At 44.9% G+C, this 18,944-nt stretch overlaps 1 protein-coding gene across 1 annotated transcript in view; it reads left to right on the plus strand.

Annotated features, from left to right (window-relative positions):
- Nucleotides 1-18,944, plus strand: part of LOC124556419 (dynein axonemal heavy chain 5) — an 876,134-nt gene that overhangs the window by 379,926 nt on the left and 477,264 nt on the right. Inside the window, exons 28-30 of the mRNA XM_047130377.1 lie at nt 6,239-6,718; nt 7,991-8,190; nt 8,314-8,478. Coding sequence (XP_046986333.1) covers nt 6,239-6,718; nt 7,991-8,190; nt 8,314-8,478 — 845 coding nt within the window. The remainder of the gene's footprint in view (nt 1-6,238; nt 6,719-7,990; nt 8,191-8,313; nt 8,479-18,944) is intronic.

The raw sequence follows: 18,944 nt of genomic DNA on the forward strand, positions 1-18,944 counted from the left end.
TCGCTTCCGAAACAATCTTTACATCTAGTAGGGACCTATACTCAGTGCTATGCATACAGGGAACCAACTTGCCTTTGCGTTTCTAGATTATCGAAAAGCTTTTGATTCAGTGCCTCATCGACGCATTCTAAAGGTAATACGTTCCTATAGATATCTAACCATGTTTGCGACTGGTTCGAAAATTTCCTCTCAGACAAGACGCATTACGTTATCCTGGCCGGAGAGCCGTATAGAGAATAGTGTTCCACCCGTAAGGAGTCAAGCGTATGCGCCAGTATACCTGCTACATACGCTCGGCTGCGTGAGAGTTGGTTGATCGATCGCAGAAGTAGTGGTAGTGGTAGAAGTAGTTTTATTCATCCGTAGATCACTTTTACAAGGCTATTGTACATGCCTTGGTATTAAAATGAAAGAATAACAAATATAGCATGTAAAGGGCGATCAAAATGTTTCCGTTGGGAGACCGTGCAGTCCAGAATCGGTATGCCAATCAGGAACAATCACCGTGAGCATTGAGGCAATCATACCACCGCCGAACCAGATTGAAGATACCCGTTTGATAAAACACAGTGTCCTGCTGCGTGAAGAAGTCTGTAGCTGCCTGCTGCACATCCTCATCCAACAAGAATCGTCGAACCTTCAAGGCATTCTTTAAAGAACTGACGGCATGAGAATCGCATATGGAGAGATTAGGATTACAAAACGGTTGCTCGAGTATTTGTGATATGCTGACGTGCGATATCGTGAAGCAGTAACACACCTTGTCGCCTTAATTGCACGCCGTAATTTCTCCAGCGTTGGGCAGTAACGTTCTCCACTGATGGAGACGCCAGGTTCTTTGAAATCAATAAGCAATGGATGATGCTGGTCACCCAGATCGGCCGGCATTTGTGTCGAATCGTGATCAACACGGAACTTGGTACACCACTCCACAACATTGATTTTTGACAGACATGCTGCCCCATACACAGTCTTCATTCTCTGGTGGACGTCTACCTGTGTTTGTCTTTGTTCTTCGGAAGCCAAGAAAAGAATAAAACGACGTTGGTCCTGTTTGGAAGCATTTGGTAGTGGCAGCACCATACACTGACGTGCCAAAAGTCATGGGATAGCAATATGCACATATACAGGCGGCGGTAGAGTCGCGTACACAATGTATAAAAGGGCGGTGTAGCGCGGAGCTGTCACGTGTACCTAGATGATTCATGTGAAAAGGTTTTCGACGGGAATTAACAGACTGTGAACACGGAATGGTAGATGGAGCTAGACGCATTTTACATTCCATTTCGGAAATAGTTAGCGAATTAAATATTCCGTGATCCTCAGTATTAAAAGTGCACCGAGAATACTAAATCTCAGGCATTACGTCTCACCACAGACAACGCAGTGGTCAACAGCATTCACTTAACGACCTAGAGCAGCTCCGTTTACGTATCGTTGTCAGTGCTAGCAGACAAGCAACTTTAAGTGAAATAGCAGTAGACATGTGGCACGAACGACGAACGTATCCGTTGGGACACTACTACGAAATTTGGCGTTAATCAGCTGTGGCAGCAGAAGACCGACGCGAGTGCCTTTGCCAACAGCACGACATCGCCTGCAGCACCTCTCCTGAGCTCGTGACAATACTGTTGGACCCTAGACGACTGGAAAACCGTGGCCTAGTCAGATCAGTCCCAATTTCAGTTGGTAAAAGCTAATTGTAGGGTTCGAGTGTGGGGGCAGATCCCACAAAGCTATGGACCCAACTTGTCAGTTAGGCACTGTGCAAGCTGGTGGTAGCTCCATAGCGGTGTGGACCGTGTTTACATGGAATGTGTTGGGTCCTCTGGTCCAACTGAACCGATCATTGACTGGAAATGATTGTGTTCGGCTACTTGGAGACCATTTGCAGTCATTCATGGGCTTCATGTTCCCAAACAAAGTCTGGCCATCCTGATTTAGGTTTTCCGTGATTTCCATGGTGTTTGGTCTCTTCCCACAAACAACCCAACCAAACTCCCCCCCCCCCTCCCCTCCAAAAAAATGATGTAATCGTGCGTGAAAGTTTTGAAGAACATTCTGGACAGTTCTATAGAATAATTTGACCATCCAAATCACCCAATATAAATTCCATTGAACAGTTATGGGACATAATCAACAGGTCAGTTCGTGCACAAAATCCTGCACCGGCAACACTTTTGCAATTATGGACGGCTATAGAGGCACCACGGCTTGATTTTTCTACAGCGAACTTCTAACGACTTGTTGAGACCACGTCACGTCGAGTTACTACACTACGCCGGACAAAAGGAGGTCCGACACGATATTATGAGGTATCCCATGACTTTTGCAACCTCAGTGTAGATCACATTTCTGCATTTACCACTTGCACTTCTGAAACATGCGAATACCATACTAATCCCTTGCCTACATGTTGGTGCTTATATACACACATCACAGTCGCGCTACGTTGCATATACGCTGTAGCAATGACCACAAACGGAAACTTTTTGATCACCCCACGTCATTCGTATATACGGGCATTTACATATTTACAGCTCCAACTTGACAAGGACGGGACAGGTTGTCGTACGTGGTCTTACTGTAGCAATCATATATGTATCACCTCATGTAATCTTCTGTACAAAGTGAACTACACTCATGTTCAGAAAAAAAACAGAACAGAACACCTTGAACGACTAGACATACGATGCTCATATTCCCAGAACATGTACATTGGTATGTTCTGCAGAAATGATTAGCACTAGAACCATGTCGACCGACGGGATCAAGGTCAACATCGATATCGCGGCGCAACATCACCTACCTGTAAAATGTGCCCGTGGCTCTCGTTGTTGCTATAAACCGAATGTAATGGAACCCCGTGATTTCAGCAGACGTGCAGGATGCATCCAGAGGTGTACAAATTCCCATTGCAGCCTGCTTGCCCCTAGCTCCTCTGCAACCATTCATGCAGGTCAGCCTGCCGCGACGTAAACACAAGAGTACGCATGTACTGAGGCATAGTGGGTAATGCGACCGACTTGGGCTCCCGCAAGCCCGGGATACCTGGGTTCCCGCAGGCCTGCCAAGCTTCACGGGACCCGCTCAGCTTGCTGCGCCTGACAACAGGTTGCGCTGTCAAGCTACCGTGACTAGAGTAGCCAGGTAGTTAGCCCGCAGTACATTTATCGCAACGGTAGGGGCAGCACAATGAATAGGTCGGACTTTAGTGAGACTGAAAAAAAATTGACAACTGGCGAATACATGCTGGTAACGAAACAGAGCACAAGTGCCCCATAGGAAAGGTTTTCGTGTGTTTATGAGGCCGCTTCAAATAAATCGGTAGGTGTATCTCAATGAAAACTATGTAAAAAGCTCTTAAGTACTTATTTAGCAACCTCGAGTATGTTACGACATGTGTGCAAATTTGACAAGCAGTTCCCTCACTTCGTAAATATCTTGAAAGAGGACTAAGATTTAGTGGCCGAAAAGGGCGTCGAAATGTGTGCTAAGGACCTGAGACCATTTAGCAGTATAGAGGGAGAAGGATTTCATGGTAACCCGCAAACGATGTCAAAATCTTTTGTAAGGTACTCTATTCCATGCACTGTCCGAAATATTATGTAGACAGTAATGTTCCTCTTGATGGTCAAGTGTGCAAAATTTCTTCAAGATCGGAATGAAACTGTAGGTTGGTGTAGAAGTGTGTAAGTAAAGTACCCTCCGCCATGTACCATTCAGAATTTTAAGCAGACAGCGCCCTTCATCCTGCTTTGAATATCAAGTATGCCAAATTTCATCAAGATCGGAATAAAAACGTACAATTTGTCGAATTCCATTAGGTAAAGTAACAACCTCTGCCATGCACCCTACGAAATTTTAAGTAGACTGTGACCTTCCTCTTGGTTTCAAGGTATAGTGTGCAAAATTTCATCAAGATTGTATGCAATACAGACACACGGACACAATGACAACACACTTTCAGTTTTTCTCAAATTTTCCAATTTTTCGGTCGATTTTCGAAAAATTTTATTTCATAAAAACCTTGTCCTGAGAATTACGAACACCGGAAAAAAAAATTGCCGAATTGGTCCAGCCGTTCTCGAGTTTTACGCTAATCAACGCATTTGGCAATTCATTTTTATTTATATAGATAATAAGCCCGAAATATACGCGTAAAGGAAGAATGTACAAATAAAACCCAATTTTTTTGATCTGAAATTAATATATACATAATGTTAGGGTTTGTCTTTTGGTGCTCAGGTAAAATAAAAACTTTTAATTAACGTTCATAGTACGACAATGAAGCGCGCAGACTAAACAGCTGCGTAGCGCAGCTCAGCAGTAATATGGGCAGGCAAGCAAGTTTCCCGCAGCCTGCCCGAGTTGGGTTCTGCTTGGCTTGGCTGGGAGTGAAGCAGCCTGCGCGTTCTGTTGACATCGCGCGGCGGCCTGCCCGCCTGGCCACCGGGCAAGCATGGGCGGGTTAAAAGCGGAACATGTACACCTCTAGATGCATCACAGACGTATGCGCGAACCGTACAGTCAAATTTAAGGAGGGCGCATTATTTTCATGAGAAAATGTGATACATACATCCGGAAATTGCAGATCGGGTGGGATGAAACGCTTCGGCAGTGCAACGGGTTTGGCTCTGAGCACTATGGGACTCAACATCTATGGTCATCAGTCCCCTAGAACTTAGAACTACTTAAACCGAACTAACCTAAGGACATCACACAACACCCAGCCATCACGAGGCAGAGAAAATCCCTGACCCCGCCGGGAATCGAACCCGGGAACCCGGGCGTGGGAAGCGAGAACGCTACCGCACGACCACGAGATGCGGGCGCAACGGGTTTGTGCAGAATGGTTCACGAGATGGGTCCGGTCGCACCACCCAGACCACCCCCAGAGAAGATCGACCCTTCACCCGAACGGCATTGAAGCACAGATCGGCGTCTTTCTCGACTCTGGAGCAACAGTGAACAGTGTAGGACATCGTGAATTATAAGGGGTGACAGTCCGTCCCAGTTTATTACGGCATGGGTTGCGTGCGCGTCGACCATTTCTCCGCCTACCTTTGACGAATGTGCAGAAAAATGCTAGACGGCAATGTTGTATGAAATGAATGTCACGGGACAGGAATGGGATCATATAGTGTTTTAGGATGAGGCCAGGTTCTGTTGTTTGAAAATGATGGCCGCATTTTAGTTCGCCACAGATAGGGAACGCGGCGTATCCGGGACATTGTGACCAGTATGACCCACGTAATGACATCTTGTGACCCTTGCTATACCCTTTCTGGACAACATCCCAGACACCATTTTTCAGCAATACAACCCACGACCACATGTTGCTGGACGAACACGTGCCTTCTTGGTGCCACAGGATGGTAGCCTTTTGCCCTGTCCCGCCATATTACCAGACTTGTCGCCAATCAAAAATGTGAGCGATATCATGAAATGACGGGTGCAGTGACGTGAACCAGCGCCAACCACTGCAAATGTTCTTTGGAACCAGGTGACTGCAGCATTGGATGGCTATATCACAGGACGCCATTTGCGCCTTACACGAGTCGATACCATCACGGATGGAACAAGTTATCATGGCTCCTGGCGAACCGTGCGCCTACTAGGCAACGGGATACATGCTGAACTGAGGTGACTGAAATGCTAATCACTTCTGCAGAACATACTAATGTACATGACCTGTTAATATGAATCCTATCTCCAGTCATTCAAGGTTTTCTGTTTCTTCTGAACATGAGTGTATTATATCACTATACCATTGATGTCTTAACACTACTCGACCAAACGGACCTGTCGTCTCTCATGGTATCGCCCATTTTGCAAATACCACTGTAGCAAGTTTTCGCGATGCTGACACGCATGTTATGCAACTGCAATGGTAACAACACACTCATTGTTAGTGTAAATTGATTATTGCTGTGCTGTATTGATTCGTTTTCGTAGTTATTTCTTGTTTTGTGGAAGACACTCTTCCTGATTCTTGAAGAAATTTACTTGCTCATGCAAAAAATTTTGTACTGAAAGATGATATGACATGCTTCTTCTGCCGTTGAGATGTGATCGTCCCATGTTGCAATATGCATCAACTTTTCAGCCACTATAGGAGCAGAATAGTTGTTCCATATCAAACATATTGTACGGTCACATATCCAAAACTATTATATTGAGACTGATTCTGAAATATATGGCAATTTCTGTGAACTTCTCAATTTATGTACGGCAGAATCGCTTCGACGGACTGTGGCGCAAACTGCAGACGTACCAGAGCGGTGAGGAGCTGTTCGGGTTGCCCACCACGGACTATCCCGAGCTGGGCCAGATCCGCAAGGAGCTCAACTTGCTGCAGAAGCTTTACAAGCTGTACAATGACGTCATCGATCGCGTCAGCAGCTACTACGACATCCCGTGGGTCGAAGTCAACATTGAGGAGATCAATAACGAACTTATGGAATTCCAAAACCGTTGCCGCAAGCTACCCAAGGGCCTAAAAGAATGGCCAGCATTCCACGCTCTCAAGAAAACCGTTGACGATTTCAACGACATGTGTCCTCTGCTCGAACTGATGGCCAACAAGGCGATGAAGCCCAGGCACTGGCAACGAATTATGGAAGTCACGAAATATAACTTCGAGCTCGACAGCGAAGGATTTTGTCTGAAAAATATACTGGAAGCGCCTCTTCTTCCAAACAAGGAAGATATTGAGGTAAAAAAAATCATTCAGTATACTGTAGTTGATTCTATCTTGTATTTTATTACATAGCGTAGTGTGTGCTATGTTTAGTACTAAGCAAGCCAGTTGGGTCATAAGATGATAACCGTTATCAAATGACAGAAAATAAACATATGAGGACAGAAGAGGCAGTTTGCAGATTTAGCTTTGCTATTTCAGTCTACGACTGGAGTCGTTACTTAGTATTCAGTTCACTTCTTGGGAACAGCTGTTATTTTACAGAATTTTTTGAGGTAATTCTGTAGTAAATGAGCAATATTTCCAGTATTTATCGATTTGTTTAAGAATCACAGAAATAATCAAAAGTTTAATATTTAAATCTCCAGCACAATATACGAAGTCGTAAGCAACGAACTTACGGCTAACTCTTTCGTTGTTAAAATTTATTTAGCATATATTTGAAAAATTTAAGGTCAAAAACTGTCTTCCATTGTTATAAATAATACACTTCCACTATGAATAAAATTTTAAGCTGACTGGTTTTGAAAATCGGTGGAGTGGGACATAAGCGTCCCACGGACCTAACTAGATCCATTTTTTGATATAACTTAGGATCTCCAGAGTTAAATTTTTAATTTTAACGGGATGGCAATTATGGAGAAAAGTGTAACAAATAAATCAGTACCACTACACGTTTTATCTCCTGACAAAAGAAAGAGCATGAAATATCGCACAGAAATTTTCAGCATAACATTTGAAGATTTCTTTGACATACCACATACCAATGTTTTCTACATTCTATGAAGTTTTCTGGGACATACAAATTATGTACAAACCAGCAGAATCATTAAGGTGTGTAGTAATGTTTCAAAACAATGACTGTATGTGTAAGATAATAAAATTAGTTATTTCAGACATTCTTCAAATGGAGACGATGGTGATTTGATGTGATTTTCGTAACACAGGTGCTCGATATACTTGGTGCATTGAAAAAAATTGCGATTGTGCCTAAAAGTGGTTGTTCTTTATTTTACGAATTATATTGTTTTCCTGCACGCTTGTAACGTTTACCTCACAAAAATATCAAAATTCAGGGAATTAGAAAATATTGCTGGAAGAGTAGTTACCGAAATTCTGACAAGACAGTAATTTTTGTCTACTGAAAAGAAACTAATATAGAAAAGGCGTTGTATACGATACACAATTTATTCCGGTTGACTTTTGGAATTAACTACTCGCAGAATTTACCACTGACTGAACGGATATTAGTTAATTCTAATACTTCCAATGGCATACGTTCCACAGGATATATGCATCTCAGCAATGAAGGAAAAAGACATTGAAGCAAAACTGCGTCAGGTGACTAACGAGTGGACTGCTCACGAGCTCACCTTCATGACATTTAATAACCGCGGAGAATTACTTCTCAGAGGTGACACCACAGCGGAAACTATTGGCCAGCTCGAGGACAGCCTCATGATCCTCGGCTCGCTGATGTCTAATAGGTGAGTATGTGGTTATGTTAATTATGCACGTAAGAAAAAGAGAAACTTTCCATTCATATTTCGTTGATTCACTTTGCGAATATGCTGTGTTGTGTGCCTTAACGGTTACTCTGCTGATTCCAGGTACAACGCTCCTTTCAGAAAGCAAATTCAACAGTGGGTACACGATCTAGGCAACACCAACGAAGTTCTAGAGCGCTGGCTGCTCGTCCAGAATATGTGGGTTTATCTTGAAGCAGTCTTCGTTGGCGGCGACATAGCAAAACAGCTGCCCAAGGAAGCGAAGAGGTGGGACTGATAAGATATTTTTGTTTGTCGCCTAATTACTAGAATCCACATTTTTATTTAATATCAACACCCAAAATATTTACATATTTATGTAGTGAAAATGGATAAAACATACAAGAAATGTGTAATGTCACGAGAATATTTTATTAAATCCTTAGTGCAGAACAATGCTTTCAATTAAAATCAGCTTCTGAATTACTCCATAGCCTACTATATTACCTTAACACGCACTTAAACGTACCAGAAACATGAAAAGTTCAATAACAAGGCTCAGTTTACGTTACTTAATTTTTCTTTGAAATTCTCTACTATGCTAACAGAAGAAAATTATTTTCTATCACATCGGTCCACTAAAATGGCCATCATCACGGAAACCGCAAAGGTTCCCTACCTTACATTACGTTTTGGAGCTCCAGGAACATCAAGTATTGCTCTAAAGTCTCTTGAGACATAGAATGTCGCCGATCAGAAAGAATGTTTTTGTAGGAGTAAAATGGTCTTTACACATCCCAGGACATTGATGATTAAAATTTTAGCGGAGGAAATTTTTCTGGAATGTCTTCTTCTCTCCCTCTGAGTACATTATAGATAGTAACAAGAAACCAGTACCATCGATTCCTCGTCAAAATTGTGCGAAAAGTATTCACCAGTATCTGACCAATATCACCTCTATGTCAGTCAGCTTGTATTTGACATTCTCAACAATTTCTAACGATTTGTGCAAAGACAACGTTGCTGGCAAGGAAGGCGATGTTGCTACAGATTCCAGAGCATTTTCGATTTTAGGTCCAGTGAAAGCATTTTGTGCCTCTCACACTGAAACTGAAGGTTCTCCCGGAAACGAATCAGTCACAGATTTCACCGCTACAAAATGTTTATTATAAAAGCCGACATCCTCAATCTATGCACCCCACTTCGTTAGGACAAGCTCCGGTAGCAACTCTAGGTTCGGCTGTAGTTGTCTACGATACAAGGCTTAGAGATACATTTTGTTGGTGTGTGAAATTATTTTATTTACTTCTGGGTAGCTGCTGTGCACTTCTTCAGCGATACATTACAGTGCATGGACCAGACAGTTGAAGCGGTTTAAATGCGGATAGAATATCCGTGGGGTAGTTTCCACCTTCAGCGTGTAGGCTGCAGCATCTGAATACATAACTAGAGCTTGTTCTTCTTTAATTCCCTCAGGCCGTAACGCTTTGAATGATTTTTGCATTCCAACACTTCGCAAGAAAAAATAATGGCTTTGAAGTTTCTTCTCCGTTGAGTTTGCCAACAGTCAAATTGCCAATGAAACGTCTACGTAAGTCCGTTGTTTCGTCGACTGTTATCTATTTGTGACGGTTATTTGTATAGCACCGCACCCTTTTTAGAGAGTCCTGATAGAGCAAAACTGTTTTTCCTTATTGTCACTAATCTGTTGCTTGTAGCACTCTATAGAAACGCGCGACATTCAGGCACTTAAAGCTTGTACCTTGCGATGTTCGCGGCAACTATAGAGAAATACCTATAGAGAAATTCATTTGTGGAGTTAAAAAATTTTGCATCTGCGTCAATAAAATACGCTTATTAGACGATTTTACTCCTTTGTTCTTTCTGTGCACATCATTATATAAAATGTTGCTGAAGTTGGTACTTCATAGACACACTAACTGTTTATTGCGCCCTCGACAGAGATCAGTTTCTCTATCAATTGTAAAAGCGTCCCAAGATCTTAACTTAGATGGTAATTTTGAAACAACACATCGCATCATGAACACAGACTTTCGTCAACTCTTAAGCATTTTTTGGGCTATAACGTGATTTTTATATAAAATTTACTTTGTGCCTTCAGTTTTTACGGTGGGTCGGTTTGGGATATTTTTCTGTGGGAGGGGCTACTGAGTGTATGTGGAAATATGAAGGAGGGTAGGAAAGCTGTTATACCTAGTTTCATGCAACATAAAGTTAAAATATGTAAAAACATGTCATTATAGTAAAATGTGTAGCAATAAAATGAAATGTATCAACAGTTGCAACATACTTCGTGAATATTTACATTTTTGGCATGTGTAGGAGCGAAGGAAAAAAATATAATCACATAAAAATCTGAGCCCTGATGATTACAAAGAGTGTACAGCTCCGGTCTTAGTTTCGCAGTATCGTGTCCTGTACAGCTGCTTTGTTTTAGGATCGTTAATAATTAGTGATGTCTCATTGCAATAGTGAACAACACACTGAAGTGACAAAAATCATGGCATACGTCATAATATCGAGTCGGACCTCCTTTTTCCCGGTGCAGCCGGCCGCAGTGGTCTCGCGGTTCTAGGCGCGCAGTCCGGAACCGCGCGACTGCTACGGTCGCAAGTTCGAATCCTGCCTGGGGCATGGATGTGTGTGATGTCCTTAGGTTAGTTAGGTTTAAGTAGTTCTAAGTTCTAGGGGACTGATGACCACAGCTGTTAAGTCCCATAGTGCTCAGAGCCATTTTTTTCCCCGGTGTAGTGCAGTAACACGACGTGGAGTGGACAAGTCGTTGGAAGTCTTCTGCAGAAATACTGAGCCATGTTGCCTCTATAGACGTCCATAATTGGGGAAGTGTTGCCGGTGCAGGATTTTGTGCGCATAAGAACCTTTCGTTATGTTCCACAACTATTCGGTGGGATTCATGTCGGGCGATCTGGATGGCTAAATCATTTGTTCGAACTGTCCAGAACGTTCTTCAAAGCAATCGTGACAGTTGAGGCTCGGTGACATGGCGCATTGTCATCCACAATTCCAATCGTTGCTCGAGAACATGTAGTCCATGAACAGCTGCAGATGGTGTCAAAGTAACCCATCATAAACATTTCCAGTCAACGATCGGTTCAGCTGGACCAGAGGACCCAGCCAATTCCATGTAAACACTGCCCACACCATTATGGAGCCACCACCAGCCGACACAGTGCCTTGTTAACAACTCGGGTGGATAGCTCCGTGGGGTCTGCACCACACTCGAGCCCTACCTACTACATCTACATCTACATCTACATACATACTCCGCAATCCACCATACAGTGCGTGGCGGAGGGTACCTCGTACCATAACTAACATCTTCTGTGCCTGTTTCACTCCCAAACAGAAAGAGGGGAAAATGACTGCCTATATGCCTCTGTACGAGCCCTAATCTCTCTTATCTCATCTTTGTGGTCTTTCCACTAAATGTAAGTTGGTGGCAGTAAAATTGTACTGCAGTCAGCCTTATATGCTGGTTCTCTAAATTTCCTCAGTAGCGATTCACGAAAAGAACGCCTCCATTCCTCCAGAGACTCCCACCCGAGTTCCTGAAGCATTTCCGTAACACTCGCGTGATGATCAAACCTACCAGTAACAAATCTAGCAGCCCGCCTCTGAATTGCTTCTATGCCCTCCCTCAATCCAACCTGATAGGGATCCCAAACGCTCGAGCAGTACTCAAGAATAGGTCGTATTAGTGTTTTATAAGCGGTCTCCTTTACAGATGAACCACACCTTCCCAAAATTCTACCAATGAACCGAAGACGACTATCCGCCTTCCCTACACCTGCCATTACATGCTTGTCCCACTTCATATCGCTCTGCAATGTTACGCCCAAATATTTAATCGACGTGACTGTGGCAAGCGCTACACTACTAATGGAGTATTGAAACATTACAGGATTCTTTTTCCTATTCATCTGCATTAATTTACGTTTATCTATATTTAGAGTTAGCTGCCATTCTTTACACCAATCACAAATCCTGTCCAAGTCATCTTGTATCCTCCTACAGTCACTCAACGACGACACCTTCCCGTACACCACAGAATCCGCATCATCAGCAAACAGCCGCACATTGCTATCCGCTCCATCCGAAAGATCATTTATGTAAATAGAAAACAACAGTTCTTATCAACTGAAATCGGGGCTCTTCGGACCAGGCCACGTTTTCCAGTCGTCTAGTGTCCAACCGATTTGGTCGTGAGCCCAGGAGAGGCGCTGCAGGCGATGTCGTGCAGATAGAAAAGGCACTCGCGTCGACCGCCTGCTGCCATAGCCCATTAATGCCAAATTTCGCGGCACTGTCCTAACGGATACGTTCGTCGTACGTCCGACATAGATTTCTACGGTTATTTTACGCAGGGTTGCTTCTCTTTTAGTACTGACAACTCTATGCAAACGCCATTGCTGTCGGTCGTTAAGTGAACGCCGTCGACCACTGCGTTGTCCAAGGTCACAGGTAATGCCTGAACTTTGGTATTCTCGCCACACTCCCCACACTGTGGATCTCAGAATACTAAATTCACCTAACGATTTCCGAAATGGAATGTCCCATGTGTCTAACTCCAACTACCATTCCACGTTGAAAGTCTGTTAATTCCCGTCGTGCGGTCATAATCAGGACGGAAACCCTTTACATGAATCGCCTGAGTACAAATGACATATCCGCCTATGTACCGCCCATTCATACCTTACTACTGACATCTGTATATGTGCATTGCTATCGCATGACTTTCGTCACCTCAGTGTAGTGCACTTATTGTTAACACAACGAAATTGTTGTAATGATGAAGTCCATAGAACTGAAATCATTGCCTGCAATTCATTTTCAAATGAGAACCCGAATCTCCGTTGAGTTAAAGGCGAAAACGCTTTTAAGAATCTGTAAGACTCACCAAACAGAATGTAATGGGGCATACTTCACGGAAGGTGTGAGCGAGCGACTCTCTGCTTTAGGTGGTTGCAGGTGCAGACGGTTTAGGCATCCGAGTGTGCCCAAAACTCTTTATTTTCAATCGTACATAGACGTCGATCAGAGTAACTGGGGCAGGTAGACAGAAGATGGCGGGCGATGACGTAGCACGCTGGAATGGACGCGGCGGCAGTGTGAGACAGGGCGACGGACCTACATCTACATACATACTCCGCAATCCACCATTCGGTGCGTGCCGGAGGGTACCTCGTACCACAACTAGCATCATCTCTCCTTGTTCCACTCCCCAACAGAAAGAGGGGAAAATGACTGCCTATATGCCTCCGTACGAGCCCTAATCTCTCTTACCTTATCTTTGTGGTCTTTCCGCGAAATGTAAGTTGGCGGCAGTAAAATTGTACTGTAGTCAGCCTCAAATGCTGGTTCTCTAAATTTCCTCAGTTGCGATTCACGAAAAGAACGCCTCCTCTCCCCCAGAGACTCGCACCCGAGTTCCTGAAGCATTTCCGTAACACTCGCGTGATAATCAAACCTACCAGTAACAAATCTAGCAGCACGCCTCTGAATTGCTTCTATGTCCTCCCTCAATCCCACCTGATAGGGATCCCAAACGCTCGAGCAGTACTCAAGAATAGGTCGTATTAGTGTTTTATAAGCGGTCTCCTTTACAGATGAACCACACCTTCCCAAAATTCTACCAGTGAACCGAAGACGACTATCCGCCTTCCCCGCAACTGCCATTACATGCTTGTCCTACTTCATATCGCTCTACAATGTTACGTCGAGATATTTAATCGCCGTGACTATGTCAAGCGCTACACTACTAATGAAGTATTCAAACATTACGGGATTCTTTTTCCTATTCATCTGCATTTATTTACATTTATCTACACTCCTGGAAATGGAAAAAAGAACACATTGACACCGGTGTGTCAGACCCACCATACTTGCTCCGGACACTGCGAGAGGGCTGTACAAGCAATGATCACACGCACGGCACAGCGGACACACCAGGAACCGCGGTGTTGGCCGTCGAATGGCGCTAGCTGCGCAGCATTTGTGCACCGTCGCCGTCAGTGTCAGCCAGTTTGCCGTGGCATACGGAGCTCCATCGCAGTCTTTAACACTGGTAGCATGCCGCGACAGCGTGGACGTGAACCGTATGTGCAGTTGACGGACTTTGAGCGAGGGCGTATAGTGGGCATGCGGGAGGCCGGGTGGACGTACCGCCGAATTGCTCAACACGTGGGGCGTGAGGTCTCCACAGTACATCGATGTTGTCGCCAGTGGTCGGCGGAAGGTGCACGTGCCCATCGACCTGGGACCGGACCGCAGCGACGCACGGATGCACGCCAAGACCGTAGGATCCTACGCAGTGCCGTAGGGGACCGCACCGCCACTTCCCAGCAAATTAGGGACACTGTTGCTCCTGGGGTATCGGCGAGGACCATTCGCAACCGTCTCCATGAAGCTGGGCTACGGTCCCGCACACCGTTAGGCCGTCTTCCGCTCGCGCCCCAACATCGTGCAGCCCGCCTCCAGTGGTGTCGCGACAGGCGTGAATGGAGGGACGAATGGAGATGTGTCGTCTTCAGCGATGAGAGTCGCTTCTGCCTTGGTGACAATGATGGTCGTATGCGTGTTTGGCGCCGTGCAGGTGAGCGCCACAATCAGGACTGCATACGACCGAGGCACACAGGGCCAACACCCGGCATCATGGTGTGGGGAGCGATTTCCTACACTGGCCGTACACCACTGGTGACCGTCGAGGGGACACTGAATAGTGCACGGTACATCCAAACCGTCATCGAACCCATCGTTCTACCATTCCTAGACCGGCAAGGGAACTTGCTGTTCCAACAGGACAATGCACGTCCGCATGTATCCCGTGCCACCCAACGTGCTCTAGAAGGTGTAAGTCAACTACCCTGGCCAGCAAGATCTCCGGATCTGTCCCCCATTGAGCATGTTTGGGACTGGATGAAGCGTCGTCTCACGCGGTCTGCACGTCCAGCACGAACGCTGGTCCAACTGAGGCGCCAGGTGGAAATGGCATGGCAAGCCGTTCCACAGGACTACATCCAGCATCTCTACGATCGTCTCCATGGGAGAATAGCAGCCTGCATTGCTGCGAAAGGTGGATATACACTGTACTAGTGCCGACATTGTGCATGCTCTGTTGCCTGTGTCTATGTGCCTGTGGTTCTGTCAGTGTGATCATGTGATGTATCTGACCCCAGGAATGTGTCAATAAAGTTTCCCCTTCATGGGACAATGAATTCACGGTGTTCTTATTTCAATTTCCAGGAGTGTATATTAAGAGTTAGCTGCCATTATTTACACCAATCACAAATCCTGTCCAAGTCATCTTGTATCCTCCTACAGTCACTCAACGACGAGACCTTCCTGCACACCACAGCCTCATCAGCAAACAGCCGCACATTGCTATCCACGCTATCCAAAAGGTCATTTATGCAGATAGAAAACAACAGCGGACCTACCACACTTCCCTGGGGCACTCCAGATGATACCGTCACCTCCGATGAACACTCACCATCGAGGACAACGTACTGTGTTCTATTACTGAAGAAGTCTTCGAGCCACTCACACATTTGGGAACCAATACCACATGCTCGTACCTTAGTTAGGAGTCTGCAGTGGGGCACCGAGTCAAACGCTTTCAGGAAGTCAAGGAATATGGCATCCGTCTGATACCCTGCAGCGAGGTCTACTGTAGCCAGGGCTAGGTACATGGGCCCAGCAGGACCACCTGGGTGATGAACGCGGAACTGTAGGCTGGGTAGCAGCAGCGGATGGCAGCAGTACGCAGCGGATCGGACCATGCGGCGGCAGAGCGCTGGCTGCCCGAGCTAGGCAGTCAGACGGCGGGCGTTTGTTCACGGCCCGAAGACTACGCCCGTGCCTGCGTCATAAATTCGGCGACGACTAGCACGGACTGTGGTGAGCGTCATAGTATGATCCAGGTCTGGACCTGGGGGTTTAAATACTGTTGCCCAGGGCTGAGTTTGCAGAAGAACTTTGGAAAGCTCTGGAACAGAGGCCGATGACTGGGGTCAGCTCTTATCATGCAACTGTGTGTCAGATTACAGAAGCTTCCTGAAGGATGTTCAACTCCCAGGTCGTAGCCACGTGGGAGCAGTGGTACGAAATTGGCGGTTTCTGCTGTAAAGGTGTCTTGGCAAATGCGTTGCTCTGCTGGTGGGCTGTGGCTGCGAAGTGATTACGGTTCCGATGCTAAAGTTCTATGCCGCCACATTTCCTCCCTCTCCTTAGATTAATATGGACCTCCAGATTACTGCTTAAGAATATCGTTCCCAAAGTCAGTGATTTATCCATCATTGTTTCCACATTTTACTTTCTACTGCACAGATTCAGGGTAAACATTTCTTGCTTAACTTTCCCGTTCATTTGTCCTCCTTTTATTTTTGTATCACACTGTGGCGTTTCTAGGCCCTATGTTTTGTTTTACTACTTTGCCTTACTCACTGGCGTTGAGTCACTGGTCTCGACAGGACTGCTATGGACTCACGGGAAAAAGAAAAAAGGGTGGGTTTTGAGTGACTCTACACCTGAGGTGGCATTGCACACTTCCAGGTTCAGTACTGTAGCAGTTCTGTGGTGAAGAGTAGTATCTCCCCAAATCCCTCATTGTCTTCACTGACTAAAGTGACTGGGATAACTTCCACTGTAAAGAATCTTCAATATTATAGGTAAACATAAAAGTGTGTCCCACATGCAGACACTCGTTCTCATTTACCACTAAACTGCTTGTTGTTGCAAGTGTGCTCAACTACTTCATCACAAACTACATACATAACAAAACAATAAGCGGATTACACCGTGTAACTTAGCTGTTTTCCTTGTAAATTAAATCAGACACTCTAAGGTTCCTCTAACACTGCAAATAAAATTTAAATGAAAATTCTTTTAACCTTTTACCTAAACTAAACTGTTTCCTGTGGCCCTCTATAAAAATGTTGCACAAACGCTGAAACAACCATAATATATACTCACGAATATCACCGATAACAAATTAGAAAACTCAAAAATTAATGCGGTGTGTTCAGGTGTTCAGTTGTATGAATGTACAGGAACAGCTGTTGTTACATCCAGCTTCACATGCCCAGTTCTCTTTCTTTCTTTACCTTATTTTCTCCAGTCACTTTCCTTTCCCCTTCAGAAGGGACTGCTGTTAATTCCACTGCCCACTACGGAACTTACGCAATTTTGCTTTTTGTTATGGGTGCCTTCCTGCTATTCTAGAGCCTCCTTATTCGTATTTTTAACGTGATGCCACTTATGTTTTAATCTTTTGAACTTCTCCAATGGTAGATTGGTGCAATTCGAAAGGGGAGGGCATTTTTTGGCCAAAGACAGCTTCATAGGGGCATAAGCCAGCATTTTCGTGGATTTTCAAGTCATATGCAGCCATGAAAAGTGGTAGTAGCGCAACCCAATCGTTTGGCTACTATTTACACAATAACTTAACATTTTCCCCGATTTACTGTGAACTCTTTCAGTTCTGCCATTCGATTTCGGACGTAGTGCACTAGTTTGCAACTTTTTTATGTATAATAACTCATTTAATAACACAGACGTAAACTCAATGCCTTGGTCAGATATTATTGTTTCTGACGTTCCTAATTTCAATAACCATTGCTTAACCACAGCCTGAGCCCTTATCTCCGCATGTTGATTTGGTATGGCGACCATGACCAAGAAACGTGAGAAATGATCGGTACGTATACGGGTTGTGTGTATTCTACACCAAAATCCCCCATTAAACTCATCTTCCTCCCACACTTGTAAGTCAGCTATCAGTGCACCTTCTGATAATCTCACCTCTTCCAAACCTGTATTGTCTACACTGATGGGCACTATCCAGCCTCTGTCAATTTCCTACACAAAAGATAAACTATGCCATGTAAAACGTTGTACCTGATCCAGTTTCTCGTCCTCTGACAAGGGCTCTACTACACACAAGGTATTAATCGGGTATCAGCTCCTGCTTTCATCCAAAGCAGCCTTGCTGCACCCTTTGATACTACATCCTATGAGTCGAGTCTAAGAGACCATGTAAGTATAATTGGCTTACACAATGTCCCGGGTGTTCCTTGCGATAGCTGAGTTCTTTCAGCAGTAAAACTGAGATGGAACTACGTCCATCCCAGTTCCACGACGCGTTGCTGTAATGTTTGCCTAGGTTGTCTAGCCCAAGAACGACAGCTTATGCCTACGCCAGTGAGAACTCCCACACACAACAATGCTGAACCGAGACAGTGAACACTTTTACCACCCACACCACTTAGTCTACATCACGGTTAGTTCAAATTCACCGCACCAAACGCACTATAACTAGTTATGTAGCCAGCAGACAAATGTCTGCCACTGATTTTTCACAGGGTTGTCACGCGGTCACATTTACCAGAAACGTTGTGCACTTGTCAGACACCCCCTGTCCTGTTTAATGCAGAAGTGAGAGTGTTACCCTGATTTCCAACTTCCACGCACCTGCGGACATTCCTGAATGGAGTGTCCCACCTGTTTGCACCTTTGACATTACGGCTCCCTACGCAACCGCCGAATGTGGCTCAGAGATCCACATCTGTAGCGTATGACCCCTATAGTGAAAACCTACTCGCCTCATCCTCGACCTAATCATTGGACCCATTTCAACCAAAATTGCTGCAGTTGCTACTGTTTCACCCAGGGTTTTGAGAATTCTACGTGGACCTTCCGTGACATCTCAGATGGTA

This window comes from Schistocerca americana, chromosome X, assembly GCF_021461395.2.
Source record: "Schistocerca americana isolate TAMUIC-IGC-003095 chromosome X, iqSchAmer2.1, whole genome shotgun sequence".
Classification (NCBI taxonomy): domain Eukaryota; kingdom Metazoa; phylum Arthropoda; class Insecta; order Orthoptera; family Acrididae; genus Schistocerca; species Schistocerca americana.